This window comes from Centruroides vittatus, unplaced genomic scaffold (assembly GCF_030686945.1).
Source record: "Centruroides vittatus isolate TY-2023 unplaced genomic scaffold, ASM3068694v2 scaffold_1319, whole genome shotgun sequence".
NCBI classification, from domain to species: Eukaryota; Metazoa; Arthropoda; class Arachnida; order Scorpiones; family Buthidae; genus Centruroides; species Centruroides vittatus.
This window is the reverse complement of record NW_027122674.1, coordinates 62,727-81,587: the sequence shown is the minus strand read 5'-3', so window position 1 is coordinate 81,587 and position 18,861 is coordinate 62,727. Positions and strand designations below refer to the sequence as shown.

Sequence of the window (18,861 nt, the reverse complement as noted above, 5' to 3'; positions counted from 1 at the left end):
ACTATAGCCTGTGCTTAGTGTTACTGTTAATGCTATGTTAATTACAAATATTAATATAAAAAAACTGTTATTTTATATACTATAAGAAAATAAAAATATATGTTATGCATGTGTATTTGTTTCTCTTTTAATTTGCAATAGAACCATGAGAAAATAATTTCAAAATTTATTATTTCATTGAATTCAAAACAGGTTTTGTACTTTAAATAATTGAATATTCTTTTGTAAGTAGTTTTTTAAAATTATTTTTGTGAGTTTTACAATATTTGACTTCTCTTGTTTAGATTTTCAAAATCTTAAAAATTAATTGGTAAAATTTTTTCTATCTATATATGAATTTATTGATATGAAATAATTCCCCAAAATATCTCCCAGAAATAATAATTTATAAAATAACTAAATTTTGTTTTTATTTCCTTTATAAAATATGTAACTTTTCTCAATAAGAAATTACAGTATTAAATAAATATTCAATATTTAAAATGAAAACAAGAATCATTCTAAGAAATTTATATTGTTACAATAGCAAATTATTTAAAAAGTGTTCATCATTATGGTAGTTACAAATTACATAAATAATAATAATACTATATATAATTTATTTAACACACATATTAACTTGGAGTTCCATCATAAATATGATGGAATTAAAAAAACTGTGTGCTTAGTTGCAAGTAGTACTAAAGATTACTTTTTTCCTACTTACATTAAAAATAATGTCCATAACAAGTTTAGTAATATCTATTGATGCATCATTGCAATATTTTTTAAAGTAACATCACATTTTATTCCAGTTTATTTTGAAGATTTCAAATAAAATAGTGTAACTTTTTAAGCCGTTTAAGTCAATGTAAGATTCACTAAAATGTTTCCATGAAGACATTGAAATGACCAAGATCCAGGAACACACTTGCATGGATTATAGGGCAAATACAATGAAAACAGTAAAATAGTCTTTGAAATTTATACTGAAATTGAACAGAAAATTGAGTGGAGCAAGTTTTTTTTTTTTTTTTAGCTGAAAAGTTTTTTGCCAATGGAAAATTTTTATGGTAGTATTAATAATGTGGTGATAAGGAATATTTCTGTTTAAATAATGGCAGAAAATGCTATAGCTCAGTGGTTCTCAAACTTTTTGACTTGCAGCACACTATAAAATGTGAAATTTTTCTGTTGCACTTCATGTACTGGTACAAAATTAAAACTATATTAATATATTTTAAATAATAAATAACTTAGTTGTGTACTATAATAACTGCTACCCTATACACTAATAACTAGTTTAGGCTATTATGGAATGTAATATAAATCTTTGTAAAAATCTGTTTATTATTTTTCACATATACTTTCATAATATTCAAATCACATTTAGCCATCTTTTGTGCACTATTTGAGGACCACTGCTTTAGCGAGTGGATATGAAAAACTATTTGAAAAAGTTTTTAATTTCAGATAAGCCCAATAATAATATCTTTTTGTTATTATATGTGTAATAGACAGTTTGTTTAAATACATTATATGGATGAAATATGATTTTATGTTTTTACCTGTGTATTCTTTTGATTAATAGTGCAAAATGAAAAAATTGAAAATCCATTTTCTGATTTTAGTTTTGTCATTTGATTTTGGGCTTGTAAGCATGTATGTGGTCTAATTTGAAGTGCAGTGGAGTCTGTATATGCAAAATTGTGTCAACAAAATAATGAAATTTTGTGAAAATTTGTACTCTCTTCCAAATAGATGTTTCTGTTGCCTAAATACTTATGCAACAATTTACAATAACAGAAAAATGTGTGTTCATTACAAAATACAAAACTTCTTAATTAGTAACATTTTAGACTTGTTTTTCTGAAAATAACTATGAAATAAAATTTTGTCACAGTCTGAGAATAATGCATACATCAGGGTATTCACCAGATACACAAAAGACAAAAGGTCACTCAGATGAGAGTTAATATGAGAGTGAAGACACATGCACTGGCCAAATTTTTAGTATATTAAATTTTGCAACCACTAATTTGAATATTGAGAACCAACTATACTGAAATGTTATATATTTTTTTTTAAATTTGACAAAGCTCTGTCGTAGTTAAATATAACTTTGTATGATATCATATATATGAAATAACATTGATAGAAATTATTACAGTTCTCACTCTTGTTAGTTATATGTTACTTAAGTCAAATGTATATGTAATTATATATTTTTTTAAATTTCAGATACTCTTTTGTACTCTCAACACTCATAAAGTGGACATGACAAAATTGCTTGGAGGACAAATAGGATTGGAAGATTTCATTTTTATACATAGGAAAGGACAAGCTAAAGAAGTGGAAATTACAAAAACAGAAGATGCATTGGGCTTAACTATAACTGATAATGGTGCAGGGTATGCATTTATTAAGAGGATTAAAGAAGGCAGTCTGATTGATAGAATTGGATTCATCCAGGTGAGAATGTATAAAGTGGAAAAAACAATTTATTTTTTTAACAATGCTGTTTTGTTTTATATGTTTAGCATATACAGAATATTTAAAAATAGAAAAATTTATTAAACTGAAAAAATAATGTTGTGTTTGATTAAAATTTACTTAATAATTAGTATAAAATCTAATACAGTAGTCCCTCATTATATTGTGCTTGTCGGGAGACAAAGAAAAAGCACGATATAGCCGAGTACTAAAAAATTCTGGGCTTATACTGAACAGATTATACATGCTATGAAATATCTATCCTCTATTCTTTCATCAGCAAGTATTTCTAATATAAAATAAGCTTAATTTCTTAATATTGAATTTTATTCATGGTTGTATCATATTAATTGATGTTTACATAAACATTGATACCACGAACGTCTAGTATTATTGTTTCTTTAACAATGACATTTAAAGCAAATACCGTCGATATAAAAACAAAATATTAGTTGCAATTTTATTATACAATACTATATTTCATAATAAATTGCTTTATTAAAAATTTATGTAATTTATATTTTTCAATAGAAATTATAAATACAGTAATTGAAAATTTAAAAAACAAACATTGAACATATAATAGAGCATCAAAACTTATACAATTTCAGAGTAAAAATTCTCTAAAAAGCAAAATAAAGTTACTACTGTTAAAAATTTTAGAACTTTCTGTTCAGAAATAAATAAATCTTTTCCAATTCACTGTGCAATGTGTAAGGAAATTTCACACCTTTATGTGAATTGATGGTATTGCTTCAATTCACTTGTAAATGAGGAGACAGTAATACCAATAAATAAATAACTTTTAATATCAAAATGAAACATAAATGAAACCTTTTATACTAAATGTTCCAATCAAAAACAAAAATTCATTATATTAATTTTTATGTTTTTAAAAATAATCTAATTTATATTTATGTAATTAACTTATATATTTATGTTAAATGTGTAGTAAATGTACCAAATACATATATTTAAAAAAATTTTTATACTGTATTTGTCTTTAGTGCTTTTTGGACTTCCTTTTCTTTATACTATATATATTATTATGCTAATCTGAATTTCTCACTAATTAAAATTATTTTAAATAAAAACTTTTAATAATTAATGTATATATGAAATAATGATTTTAGGTAGGGGATCATATTGAAAGAGTAAATGATCAAAGTATGGTTGGATGTAGGCATTTTGAAGTTGCAAAGACATTGAAAGACATTCCAAAGGGAACAACTTTTACATTAAGGCTAGTTGAACCATTACGTGCTGGCTTCTGTAAGTATCCTTTTTGTGTTTGTTGTATTTTATCATATTTCTTGCAGGAGAATCTTGATAAACTGAGAGGAGAATTTTTCTTTTCTCACAAAATGTATTAGTGATTTTTCTTCTGAAGTTTATGGCTAAGTTAAAACCAAGATTACAGCTGTTAGTTTTTTTTACACCAGCATCAACCACAGGCAAGCATGCCAAAATCTATAACAGACGTTTTTAATGCTCTTATAACTGAAAACATTTTAGTTATTAAATTTTTGCTTCATTTTCAAGATTATTTGAGTATGTTTATTATATTTGCACAACAGCTATGAATTATTATATATATATTATATTGTATATGAATTTACCAGCTTATCATACATATGAGACTCTATTATACTAAGTTAGCCCTCGTCAGTTGGATATAGGTCTAAAATACAGGAAATTGTTTTGAGACAATACAGAACTGTAACATCAACATGCATATAAACATGTTTAAAAATTGACAAAACCAGTTAAAATATGGCATTCACAACTATTAAAAAAACCTTAGAATTTGGCATCGATCACATGTACAAACCACAACAACATTCCATGTGTTAGATGTACAGTACATCATAAAATAAGCTGTGAATTAGTTCCAAAATCTATATACAGACAATCTTCTAATTCACTCACCTTCATTCACTCAGAATTTTGGATGGATATGGGATAATGGATTAGAGAGGTATCAACAAAAACCTTTTTATTACAGTAAGTTTTATTAACATGTATACAGGATGTAGTATTAATCTCGAAATCATCTTGGATATTGTTTTAATTATAGATACATTAACCAGGGATATAGCTTTACATAAAAACTTGTTTTAAAAAATCCTTAATTTTTGTTTGCTGTCTTTTCATGTCTTGCACATCATTGCAAGTGAGCAGTGGCTATGACATACTCAGATTTTGCTGTCTTTTATGTTTTCCAATTTTGTTCAGATACTCTAGCACTTTTCCAATGGAAGGAATTTCAGTAACAACTTTATCATTTTGTTTCACCATATTCTCAGTTTATCCCAAAACAAATTCAATGATATCTTTGAGAGTCATTTCATACAAACTGGAATATCATCTTGAACTTACAGGATATCATCTTCTTGAACTTAAGGACAAACAGTAGCCAGAGAATTAAAAAGTTCCTGGATTTTTGATGAGAGCACTGTCCTATCTTCAGTGGCATCAGGATGTGTGAGATCAATATGCTTCCAACAATTGGAAGCATATTGAAGTTATTTTCTGCCAAGCTTCTGCTTTCAATTAAATGGACTTAGTAAGAAGCGGATTTCAGTTAACAGGTTCTCTGGCATCAATCTGGTTACACCAGCTTCAAGTGGTTGTAATTTCAATATAGTGTTAGGAGGTAAGGAACCACAAACATACATTGTTTGAGATTGTCACATGTATGAAAAGTTGCATTGTTCAGGGTGAGCAATTGGTCACTTTTATCTTTCACACCTCATTTCATTGTTAAATATGGTCAGCCAATTATTGAACTTGGTTGCTGTCATCCAGCTTTTCTTGTTTGAGCAATAATGGACATAAAACTCTGAATTAAAATGCTGGAATACTGAGGTTTCTTTAATTTTTTCCAATTACCATCAGTTTCCTCTTGTTACTTCCATCAGCATTTATGCAAAAGGTGATGATAATCTTTAGATTTTTTTGATCCTTTCACTTCTTAAGAAGATAGTGATACATTGGGAGTAAGACAGAAAAATAAAGAACTTTTATCCATGTTGTATACATCTCTCAAATTGTACTTGCAACTTCTACTGACTTTCCTCAACAGTCTGAAGGTTAACAGGTATGCTTTTCCTAACAATCTTTCTTTTTGCAATCCCATGGTGCTTCTTAAATCTGTGTAGCCAGTTATTGCTGCAGTGAAAGTCTATGATGTTGCACTCTGCATAAGTTCTTTATCTGAAGCTTAATTAGTTCATTTCTGAAAACTAAAAGCATTCATTTGCTCAGTCCTCAAATTGAGAGCTTTTTCTAAGTTAACATGTTTGATCTTCCCTTCTCACTTAACACAGCTATGAAGTTTTTCATTTTATTTCCATTATTCTATGACAGAATGTCCTTGATTGTTCAGTGATTAATACTAACCCTGAACACTTGAGAAAAATGTTCTGCGATGATCTTCTGGATCTTTGAAGGATTTTGGTGGTGATAATGATAAATTTGCTTTTTCTGATAAGCCTCCATCTTACATCAAGATTGTACTTTTTGTATGCTGTACTTTTGATTTCAAGCCTAAATGATAACATGATAACCTAGCAATCAGAGATAAGCTATTTTCTTTATGTGACAAACCTAAAAGTAAAAGTTGTACGGTACCTGTATAAAAAACACAGAAAGTTTATTGATTTTTCTTCTACACACTGATTGTCATAGATGTTTAATTTTCCTGAGACAGGTTAACTGGCCAGACTATGTTGAGAACTTCACTGTGCCTGCACTACTTGATGGTGGGACCAAGTTTTGCAGCCACTGTTCTCAATGAAGTGTCAGGATCCTGTTGAATATGTATTCCACTGTCCATGTCACTTTACCAGTTGGCCTGCAAGCATAGGAACCACTAGACTTTTGATACTCTGTAGTTCTACATTTCTCAAACCTGTCCAATATCCAATTGAGAGTTGTTCAATGGATATTTCCAAGCATAAAATGTTGCCCAGTTTTTTTTCAATTTTTTTCCAAAATGTTTTTTCAGTAGCATGTACACATGGCAAGAGCCTCACTTCTTTTACTTCACATGTTGAAACCTCTCCCACCTAAAGTAATATTGTCAGTAGATGTATGCATATTTTGACAAGTAGGCTTACAAGTTTGATCATGATTTGCATCAGACAACTATGCTAATATAGTCCTTTCTTTCTTAAGTGACTCATTCATTTCCAAAAGTTATTATAAATACAGTACACTCTTGCTAATCCAGTTTGTCATAGACCAACATCTCAATTAACTGGCATATCCCTCAATGTGCTCATATATGTGCTTCTGTTTCCATCAAAATGTTAATCCTATCACACATCCTGTTTACCTGTTTCATTTCTGCATACAGTGTTGCATGTTATTATAAATGCAGCTTCTTACAATTACTTTATAACTGTACATAATTTCACAATAAGAAAACAGTTTAACTCTAAAAAGAATCATTACCAAAAAGCAACAAGTCATTGTCTATAGACCTATATAATCTCAATAATCTGGCATCCCTCTATGCAAGGAATAGTCAGATTAGCAAAAGTCTAATGTATTAACAGTAACAAAGGACCAGATCCATTTTCTAAATAAAGGGGGTATTTGATCTCGATATGAAACTTTCTGAGAATAAAATTCACAAACAACAAAAAGTGATTTTGTAATCAGATTTTTCTTCTTTGTTAAAATCAAAGTCTCTTTTAACTAGGCAACATTGGGTCTGTCTGCTAGTTATCAATGTAACAAAACAGTAGTTACTACAGAATTTTTAAAATTTAAAATAATGTTACATTAGTATTATTATTGTATGAAGCAAATAAGAATACAAAAAGCACACAAAGCTTTAACTGAGTCTAGTTATTTATTGAGATTAAACAATAAGATTTACCAAAATGAACTTGGGAATTGATTATTATTCTTCATTTGGACATTGTATTCTGATTTTATAAATTCAATTTGGATTTGAAGATGGAACATTAAAATCATGAAAAGCATTTAACGTCAATAAATAATGGATTCCTTAAAGTGTTTAAGTGTTTTATATTTTTACAATGAAAATGATATAGATCATTTCAGAATAGTTATAATATATAATTTGTCTGAAATATTGATTTCAAGAACTCTTTTTATTTGATATTTTTAGCACACATAGGACCACGTGGTGGACCTGGAGGTAAAAAGGCAGGCTATGGAACAGGCAAAGAAACATTACGATTACGTGCCAAAGGTCCAGCAACAATTGAAGAAGCAGTAAGTTAAATATTAAAATATTTAACTTAAAAAAATAATTTGATAAAATATACATCATAAAAATTTCTTGATTATATCTCTGTAGAAGTTATATGCTGGTTGAAATGCTTAAACAAAACACCATATTCAGTAGCCATCAATGTTTGTTAAACTATGGATTAATATTACATTTAAAATGAGATTTTAATATAAAATTCAAAAGATAAAAATTAATACAAATATTTACAGTTTTATCTTTATATAAATTATTTCAAAACAGAGAGAATCTTTTATTTAAATAAATAAAAGAAAAAGAAAAATGTAAAAAACTCTGTAGTGTCTTCTTTTAATGAAAAGAAAAGTTACTAATTATTGATTAAAATAATCCACTTTAAAAAATTTATCTTCAAATATTTTTTTATTGACTTTGTATTAAAAGTTAAAAAATTTAACAGTTCTGTATGGTGCGGTTCAATGATTTTATAATTTTCTTCTGTGCTAAAAGATTTCTTTAAATTATTCTGTTGCATCTTCCTAAAATCATTTTTATTTATGTATAATAATTTCAAAAGTTTTAAAAATGAAATTCTATCCTTTATTTTAACAAAAATTTTTCTCTTCAAAAATGATAAATTTCATAGCAGCTCTTTGAATTTCAAATTTTGAGGAATGTATATAAACTATGAGATGACAACAGCATAAAGATTTGAACAAAATTTGTGTATATTTTAATAAGTAAACATAAATCAAGCTTTAAACAAACAAAGCAAATAACTCAGTAGTGTATCATAGAGTTCACTACTTTAAAATATACTTTGTACTGTATTTATATGAACTGTTTATTTTGAAAGTGGAGCAAGTCCATTTTTGTAAATAATAAAGGTTATAATGACAATAGATAAAACTTATCTGTAAACAATCTATAGTCAAAATAATTCAAAATCCTTAACATTTTGACAATGGAAGTTCTGATGATTGTTGGTATTGCAAATATGTTTACTTTGAAAGTGGTGCAAGTCCATTTTGGATGGAAATTATTGCAATAGCTGAATATTTTACAGTATAATTTACTTTGGTAAAATTTAGTAATACTGACAACACTGTAAAAACCTAAAAGTTTTATGAAACTCAGGTATTTTCTATTCAGTTCAAAAAGTGTACATACAGGAGTGTAAAAGGTATTTAAAATTCTCAGTTTATCATTACAATGAGGAAGACAAAATAATTTCAGAAATATAAAATTACCTTATTTGTATGAAAAGCCTAGGCCAGTTACATCAGAAAATTGAAAGGACACGATGAATTTATTTTCATATTATATAACTCCTATTTATCATGAATACTTTAAAATGCTAAATCCTAGATAAAACTCAAAATATAAAGCAATAAAAATTATTAATAAAAATATATAATATTAATGTTTTACTTTTATTTTTCATCAAATGATTAAATATTTAAATAAACTGTCATAATATTTTGTTGTTGTTAAAAATAAGGATGACTGAACTGAAATATTAGCTGTTTAATTAATGTTTACAAAAATTTATTAATTTTGAAATGAGATAAGTCCATTTGGATGTAACAAAATTTTTAATTTTTTCAACCAATGTTGATAAACATTATTGGATTATAAATTTAACTTACATTATCTGATATCACAAAATACATACGTTGTCTATTAGTGCTTACCAATTTTTTAAAATCTAACCTTTCACAAACCCTTAACTATCTTGAAACAAATAAAAATGGACTTGCTCCATTTTCAAAATAAACAGCTCATATGCATGTCACTCATTTCTTAAGTTGTGATTTCTTAATAATAAATAAATAAATCAATTTTTATCTTTTTAACTTTCAAAATTTAAAAGCTTTAAAATATACAGTGTGTATCAAAAGAATGGCTTGATTTTAAAACTTTATATTTGTTGATGGAAACATACTACAAAACAGGTACAAAATGCAAAATACTCACAAAATCTTAAAGTTTAAGCTATGTTATTACAAATACTTTGTGTCAACCAGTAGCCACACAGACAATATCTAGACCAGGGGTGTCCAACCCATGGGCTGCATGCAGCTCAAGGCAAGTTCCAATGCAGCCCAATGAACATGTAAACAAAACCGACAAATTTTTTAATTTTATTTTTATTTATTCATTTCAATGGCATAAACTCAAAAAAGAAGTTTCACAAAGCCGTAAACCTTTATACATATTTTATTTTTGAGTGGAAAGGAAATGTCCTCAAATACTTGAAAATGTGTGAATGAGGAAGGAATACTAAATAAAGCTGGAGTTGTGGCTCAAAGGATTATAGACCCAAATTTGGGGAATGGAGAGAAAGGCCAAAAGATAAAAAGTAGTAAGAAAGGTTGAATAGACCTACTGTTATGCAAATATTGACCCTTAATTTTCCAACCTTCCTCACTTTATCTTTTGTCCTTGCATTTGGGTCTATAATCCTTTGAGTTTCAACTCAAGCTTTATCTAGTATTCCTTCCAGCATTGCAAGATTTGGCTACCCATTTTTTTAGTTTGGTGTAAAAAAATATCATTTGGCATGTTGGCTACTTTTTGGGCTATATATTATTTATAAATATATTAGTCAAATAAAAATGCACTTTAAAATGGTGTTTTGTGATTTTTTATTAATTAGAGACCCAAATAAAACAAATCTTTGTGTTTTTCAGATAAATTTTTGTTTGTCTCTTTTATAATAAATGAATTTATCTATTTCTAAGTAAAAATTGAAAGTGTCTGTAAAGTGTCTGTGTAATTTTTTTAAATATTTTTCTTCCTGATAAAGTTTTAATACTTATTACTATAATCTAGACATGTTAATCCTTAAATATACAAGTGTTTTGACTCCAACCTCCATGACTCCATGACCTCTTTCAATGTGGCCCAGAGAAACAAAAAGGTTGGACACCCCTGATCTAGATGATAGCTAAATTCGTCATATACTCTACTTAAGATATCTATGTTGATAGAAATCACGGCAGCTCTTATTCTGTTTTTATCTCATCTGTGTCACGAGCTAAAGGAGGGATGTAAACTCTTTCCTTCATGTATCCCCACAAGAAAAAATCACACGGGATCATGTCTGGAGAACTTGGAGGTCAAGAATGTAGGGCAATGTCTCGGGGTCCCGTGCGCCCTGTACAGCATTGCAGTGTGCAGTGTCATTGAGAAATTGTTGTACACTGTTGTATCAGTGTGGTGGGGTTCTATCCTGTTGGAATAAGAAATCATTAGAGTCCTCCAAGTTGTGGTAACAGCCAAGTCTGCAGCATTTAGCTATCTTCTAGATGTTGTCCATGCAACTACTGGTGGACACAGAGTATTTGTAATAACATAACACAAAATCTTAAAGTTTCAGAGTATTATGCATTTTGTCCCTGTTTTGTAGTATGTTTCATCAATAAATATAAAGTTTTAAAATCAGGTCATTCTTTTTGATACACTCTGTATATTACATATACAAGGTATATTCAAAAAGTTACAGGAGTAGATATAGGAACATTTTAGGATATAAAGTTATTTAATATTTTTCAAAGAAAGTATCCTGAGCTTCAATACACAACTTGTAGATGATTTCTGCAATTCAGGAAACATTTTAGAAAAATTAGTTAATATAAACATCTTTTCAATACACTTGTATTACCAAACAATCTGGCAAATTATTTATTGAGATATATTAAGGCTAATAAATAATTAGATACAAAACAGTTTGGCTAGAGGTAGATGGTTAATCCACCATCTAATGATTAGATGGTGGGTTAACTGTCTAAATTTAATAATTAGAAATAAATTAATTTTAATTTAGAATATTCCGGAAAAAGAAATGGCCCAGAATGAGATTTGAACCTGCGACTCCTATTTACCATGCAGATGCATTGCCAGTTACACTAACCAGATCATCTCATCTTTGCTCTCAGAGTCATTAATTAATTAATGGCTCTGGGAGCTATTTAGTTGTTTAAGTTAGTATGTGTGTGTATATATATATATAGGGTAGATGTACCAGTTTTGGCCAGTGTAGTACCAGTTCTGGCCAAAAAACAAATTTAACTTAAAAATATAATCACAAATGAAAGAAACTTTTATTGTTAACTGTTCACACAGTTAACAATAAAAGTCTGTTTCATTGGACAGATTTGAATATGTGGTGATTATATTTTCAAGTTAAATTTGTTTTCTGGCCAGAACTGGTACACTGGCCAAAACTGGTACATCTACCCTATATGTGTGTGTGTACACACCAGTGGCATGCCGTGATATTTGATGATAGGGAAGCTGTGTTTCTGTAAGAAGCCGACTTCCAGGGGCAATCAGTTAATTGCGAGTCAGTGATGCTCTAGGGTCCATTTGTGCAAGCATGGTGGCGGAAGAGACAAAGACGCCAAGTAGCTGACAAAAACACTACGTTCAGAATAGTTTGCTTTAGGACAATCAGCCGTTCAGATGACCTGGGCGTCAATGTGGTTCTTTGATCGTCGATCAAAGGTGGCCCCGGGACAGTGGCATTGACAAGTCTGTAAGGCATGGGGAGACTTCGTCTGTTGGTGTCGGGACACGGTCTAAGTCTGAAGAGAGCACAGGTTATAGGTTGGCACAATAAATGAGAAACTTTTTTTTTTTTTCTTTTGCATTGACACACGGCGTTTTGGTTATTGAGAACGTTAACCAAGTGCAAGGTGTCCTCGATTGTCGGGAATTATATCAATCTCTGTTCTTTCTTTTGTCCATTTGATTGGTCATTCTCCCTCAATCACACTTCCTGAATGGTTGGTCCCTGGTTACTAAACATAACGAGACTCTTACCTGGAGTGTGAGAAAAGTCAAAATCGAAGATGAATTCTATCTTCCACTGATTATAGGACGACTTCCTTCTGCAATTTATGGTTTCTGCCTTGCAGTTTGATATAAACAATGGGTGTCCAACTACAAACAGCTTTTACCTATGTTTTTTTAAACTAATAAATTTTTCTCTAAATTAACCATTTTTTCGTGTCTTTCGTGACGGTTCAGACCCGTCTGGAACCTCACATTTCCATAAAAGTTTTGAACAAATACTGCAAATGACATAAATAAACAATTTATGTAAGTTAGTTCTAAAATACAAATAATACATACATAATACAAACTGATAAGATAAAAACAATGATAGAAAAACTTGTTTTTTTTAATTTTTTATAAACTAACTCTATTCAGTGATTTTTTTTTTTCCTGCAAAGTTGTTAATTACTTTATCATAAAAGTCGCTGGTTGTCAACTCCATCAACATATTTGAAATCTCTTTTTCTACTGAAAGCAACGCTAGCGATGACAGTTTTTCCTCTGATTGAGTGAGTGTTCCTGGCCAATGTATGAATTTGCTTCGTGGTCGGAAAACTGTACTCAACAGATGCACCGGTAGATGGTACCACAAAAATTAATGATATTAAATCATATAATTCTTTTAGTACATCTTTGTTTGGATCGAAATTAATCATAATATGTTTTATGTCTAAGAGTTACTTGTCGATATAGTCCAGACACAAATATAAATATTGCGATTTACTATGCAATTTTCTAAAGATTTTGTGTCTGAAAATCTGTCAATATAATTACAATATAATTAAAAGAAAATTATAATTAAATATAACTTTGCAAAGAAATGTACATAAAAATAACATTGAATACTCTATTTTTTAAATCTTAAACAATTCATTTAGTCAGAGAGCTCCCTACCAGTGGCTAAGGCAGGGGTGGCCAACATATGGCCAGTGATTGATCTTTCAATATTAGCTACTTAACTTCCAATAATTGGTTGAATGGATTCACGATACTTCTTTACTTTTTAAAAAAATTCCATTGTAAGAGATTTACAACTTTTGTATTCGTGTGTTATAAATTTACACCATTTGAACAATGAAAGACCCCACACTCACTGAAACTCATCTGCCATTCCGCCATGTTACTCTGTTTATGCTGACATGTGATGTGTGACCTGCCTCTCGACTTTTTTTTTTTGCTTGTATGTTACTCCTGCGCAACCAGCATGCACATTATTCTTCACATTGTAAAATGACATTACACATACATCAGGAACTTCTGTATTTAACATGTTTTAATTTTAATATTTCGTTCAGCCTGTGAAAAAGTTTTTTTTTGCCCCCAGGAATTGTTGGAAGTGTTATACAATATTTTGATATGTAGCTTCCACCAGCTAAACTGGGTGAAGTTGGTGCTCTGTAAAGCACATGCGCAAATGCCTATAATCTGGCTGCTTTACACCATTCAGTTTATTTTTGCCGTGGAAGCTGACCCGGTTTTGACAATACAGTGCTTCCATTCTGCCACTGATTTTCAAATATACAATAGCAATCTTATTGTTTTTTTCACATGTAGTATAGAAATTTGTAATAAGATACATAATGCGGTTATAATAAAATATTAATTTTAATTAATTCAAAGTACATTAAAATATGAAAATAATCACCCAATATGAATGTATATTTTTGAAAATACAAGGGAAGTGGCACTTCCACTGCTTCCAATGATGGCATGCCACTGGTATACACACACACCATTCTAGGGTAAAGCATAAATCCGTTGAGAGTCTTAGAGAACCTTGTATACTAAATCATTTGTAGTCAACACCTTGAGTGATCAGTTTGGTTAAATTTAAATTAATTAATTTTGTATCCTTACCTGCTTACTTTGCAGATGCATTGCCAGCTAATCAAATGGAGATCTGGGCAATGTAACTGGCAACATATATGTATGATGAGCAGGAATTATATGTTTGAGTCCTGCTCTGGGCTGATTCTTTTCTTCCAGAATAGTCTAAATTTAAATTTAAAAATGAGTTAATTTCTAATTATTAATCATGAATTGGCTGTTTAACTGCATACTCTAGGCAAATTTCTTTGTATATAATTAATTAATAATTAGATATTAAGCAATTTGGCTAAAGTGTTGTTATTAATTAGCCTTAAAATAGCCTGATAAATAATCTGGAAGATCATTTTATAAAATTAATTTCTACCAAATGATCTGCCAGATTTCAATTGTCTGATTATTAATTGGACTTAAAATAGCTCAAAGTATAGTGACTCATAGTGACTTAAATTAGCCCAATCATAACCACGGCAGACCATTTGTAATTCTTTTTTTTACTTTGTAATTCCTTTCCAATGTAAATAATAACTGAATGAAATTTACTTGAAAAACTAAAATTTAAATAATTTATAAAGTTAATTAAATTAGCTGAAAACATGTAAAAATTTTTTGCAAAAATTAAGTACTGGATATTAAAGAATTGATTTCTTGAGAATAGCAGTTTCTGACTTTAAAATAAAAACTATTTGAGCCAAAAGAACCCATGCAAGGAAAATTGTAAGAACTTTTAGGGATTGCAATCCCTAAAAGTAGGTTATTTTTCTAAATTACTAGCTGACCCGGCAAACGTTGTTTTGCCATATAAATTATTTCTATGTAATTTCTAGCTGACCCGGCCACGCGTTGTTGTGGCTCAAAATGTATCTATTATAAATGTATAACACTTCCCCTGTGAGGGGAATTTCAAAACATCCCTTCTTAGTCTACATTCTCTTGACGTACCCTATTAAAACGCAATAAAAAACGCATCTAAAATAGTATAATAAAAGCTGAGTTCTTCACAGTAAGCCTTAATCCCGTCACTTTTCCCGCTGGGGAATATCGAAAAATCCCTTTTTAGTGTATATTCTGTTGACGTAACCTATTAAAACGCAATTAAAAATGCAAAAAACCGCATGTAAAATAGTATAATAGAAGCCGAGTTCTTCACGGTAAGCCTTAAACCCGTCCATCTCTCCCCAGTGGGGGGAATTTCGACATGTATATTATATAAAAACACGTGCGTATTCGAATGCAACGTTGTGTCAAAATTTCAAAGGAATCGGTAGGAACAAATGAACGTTATATTTTATTTATATAGATAGATAGAAAATGATCTGCTTCAGTCCATTCTCACAGAAAAGCAAACTTAGGTCGTCGGAAGTTAGCGCCATCTGTTGGACATAAATGCCTTAATCCATATATAAATATATTTTTGAAAGGGGGGAAATGGTGTAGGGGTATGAAAAATAGATAGTAGCCGATTCTCAGTCCTACTGAATATGCATATAAAATTTGGTAGAAATCGGTAAAGCCGTTTCGGAGGAGTAAGGTAACTAACATTGTGACACGAGAATTTTATATATAAGATTTCAGAATTGCAGATATCATTGGAAACAAGCTCTTTTCCAATTGGAGAATCATGTATTGGGGTCAGGATAATTACTTTGAAAAATATTAAATAAATTTCTCTATACCTTAAAATGTTTTGATTGTTTTCTAGAAGTTTTTGAACAAATCTTATATATTGTATAAAATTAGTTATTATGGAATTTTGACACTAATTTTTATTAAATTTCAGCCTGATGATGTAGTACAAGCTGCCTTAGATCGAATTAATGGACTGTTGGAATCATTTATGGGAATTAATGATACAGAACTTGGTGAGAATTTACTATTAAACTCAATGTCTCAAATACTATAAGTGAACATTAGTTATATTCATAATACACAGAAAATTAAAAATAAGTAGAGAGACACAAATTACTTTATGTACTTTTCCAGCAAATTACTCTTTAATCAAACTAATGTTTTCAGCTTTATTAATAAGCCTTCATCAGATTTTCTGAAGAGATTCAATTTGGAACAATATTTAAAATTCTGTTTTCTTTCTTTCTTTCTTTTTTTTTTCTTTCTTTCTTTTTTTTTCTTTCTTTTCAAAATTGTTCTGAAAAAATGGAATTTTAAATATTGTTCCAAATTGAATCTCTTCTTTTCAAAAAAATCTGATGAAGGCCTATTAATAAAGCTGAAAACATTAGTTTGATTAAAGAGTAATTTGCTGTATGTAAGGTAATTTGTGTTGAATTTTGTTGAATTTTGTAATGACAGCTGCAATTCAACGTAATTTGTGTGTTTCTAGTTACAGTCTACTTCCAGCTTATGCCAGTATCGAATATTGATTATGAATATAATCATAAAATTCAACCAAATATTTTTGTTTAAAACTGCAAGCAATTTAATTTTAATATACTAAATCCCATATAGAACAATAAAATTTGGAATAGAATAAATTATCACATTTTTTGTCCACAGGTTGAAAACTAAATATACTTTAAATCATTATTGTTTAGCAATGATGTATGAATATTGATAATTTAGTAGAAATCAACCATATTTAAAATATATACTTAATATTACATTAAAATTTACATTATCAGTTTTAATTATAAAAATGCAATACATATATGTAAATACTTTTAACTAACTTATAATTTCAATTCATTGAATCAATTATATAACTGAAAACACTTAAAATTGATTTTCATACTTTGGTATTGGTTGAAATGATTTTTTTCCTCTTAAGACTCAAATAACAATGAAAATATTTCTGTATTCAGCATTCTTAAACAAAATTTTGGAAATTAAGCAATCTGTAATTTTTTATTTATAGATAATGTGATAAACGCAAAATTATATAGTAATTGGAGAGTTAATTGCACCTCCTTGCCAAATAATGATCTAGTGCAGCAAAACAGAATATGACGTACTGTAACGTATTCTGTTTTACTGCATTAAAACTAACATTTTATTTAAAAATTACAAGTACTTTTGATAGTTTACAACTATACTTTTCAGCAATATTATAAACATGTAATAATAATATATTAAAAAAGCTTCTTGCCTCTATTACTTAACTACAAAAACTTCTTAGTTACATATGACTAATGAACAAACTTATTACATGCCCAGCCTATTTAATTAACTTATCCCAAAATACATTTCAGCCTTACTAGTCCTTATCAATGGGTGACACAAAACAGAGTCTGGTGACAACTTGCCAACATTTCATTATACATTAATAAAAGGATTCTAAAATTATCACGAGGACAGTAACTCAACGATAGTAAACAAGTCCAGTAAAAACCTTGTGAATAGTCCTTCTGTCTTCTTTATTGATTTGGGATAAGTTAATTAAATAGGCTGGGCATATAATAAGCCTGTTCATTAGTCATATGTAACTAAGTAGTTTTTGTAATTGATATAATAATAATGTTTATTTTGTGATGGATTTTAATTATGAAGAAAATCCTTTCTCTCCAGAGGTTGAGCAATATTATTTTCAAATATGACATTCATTTCATGATCATACATGTATCTCAAGTTATGTATTATAAGTGGCAGAATTACAAAAATATATTCTATATTTGTCAATAATAATAAGTGGAAAAATAGCAAAATACTTGTAGTTTATGAATAGACTAAAAACATTTGAGTGTTTTAATAATAATAATAATAATACGTTGTTTGTTTGGTGTTCTAATCAAATTGATCAAGCAATTTGTTTCCGAATAAATGATATATTGTTATATTAGATTATATTATTTATCTATTTATATTTTTAGTATTTTGCCAAAAAAAACTTTTTTTTATTGTTATTTAAAATTTTTTTTATTTTAGCCACACAAATATGGGAATTGGGAAGAGACAAATCAAATCCACACGACTTTGTGAATGCTGTTGATAGTTCAGATCTGGAAGCATTTGGATTTACTGATGACTTCATCTTTGATCTATGGGGAGCAATAAGTGATGCAAAATGTGGTCGCCTGAAGACTGAGCCTACAAAATCTAATTTTTAGATTTTAGATATATATATATATATATACTGATTTGAAAGTTTTTATATATATTGTAAATGAAAGAAATGGCATTTTTATTATAATATTGAAAAAATATAGTCATCCAGAAGTATTTTTAAGAATTTTTTGAAAAATTTTATATTTTTTTTTAAATATATTTTTATAAGAAATTAATAATATATCCATAAAATTTGAAATAACTAATTTTTTTTATTAAGAAAATAAGGTTGTGAATGTTGCAAACACACAGACTTTGCTTACATTAAGCATTATTTGAAAGTTAAAATTAACTATGTGCTAAAACATAATTTAAAATATTATTCCATTTTTAAATACTAAAAGTATTTTGATACAAAATATCCTAATATATAAATTTATATTTACACATTTTATATAAACAGAATTCATTCTATTTAGTATTTTTAATATTTCATA

At 28.7% G+C, this 18,861-nt stretch overlaps 1 protein-coding gene across 1 annotated transcript in view; it reads left to right on the top strand.

Annotated features, from left to right (window-relative positions):
• The window catches only part of kermit (PDZ domain-containing protein GIPC-like protein kermit), a 60,684-nt gene extending 42,146 nt beyond the window's left edge, over positions 1-18,538 (top strand). Inside the window, exons 2-6 of the mRNA XM_067284529.1 lie at positions 2,221-2,451; positions 3,606-3,744; positions 7,616-7,722; positions 16,146-16,227; positions 18,245-18,538. Coding sequence (XP_067140630.1) covers positions 2,221-2,451; positions 3,606-3,744; positions 7,616-7,722; positions 16,146-16,227; positions 18,245-18,426 — 741 coding nt within the window. The 3' untranslated portion in view covers positions 18,427-18,538. The remainder of the gene's footprint in view (positions 1-2,220; positions 2,452-3,605; positions 3,745-7,615; positions 7,723-16,145; positions 16,228-18,244) is intronic.
• The last annotated feature ends 323 nt before the right edge of the window (positions 18,539-18,861 follow it).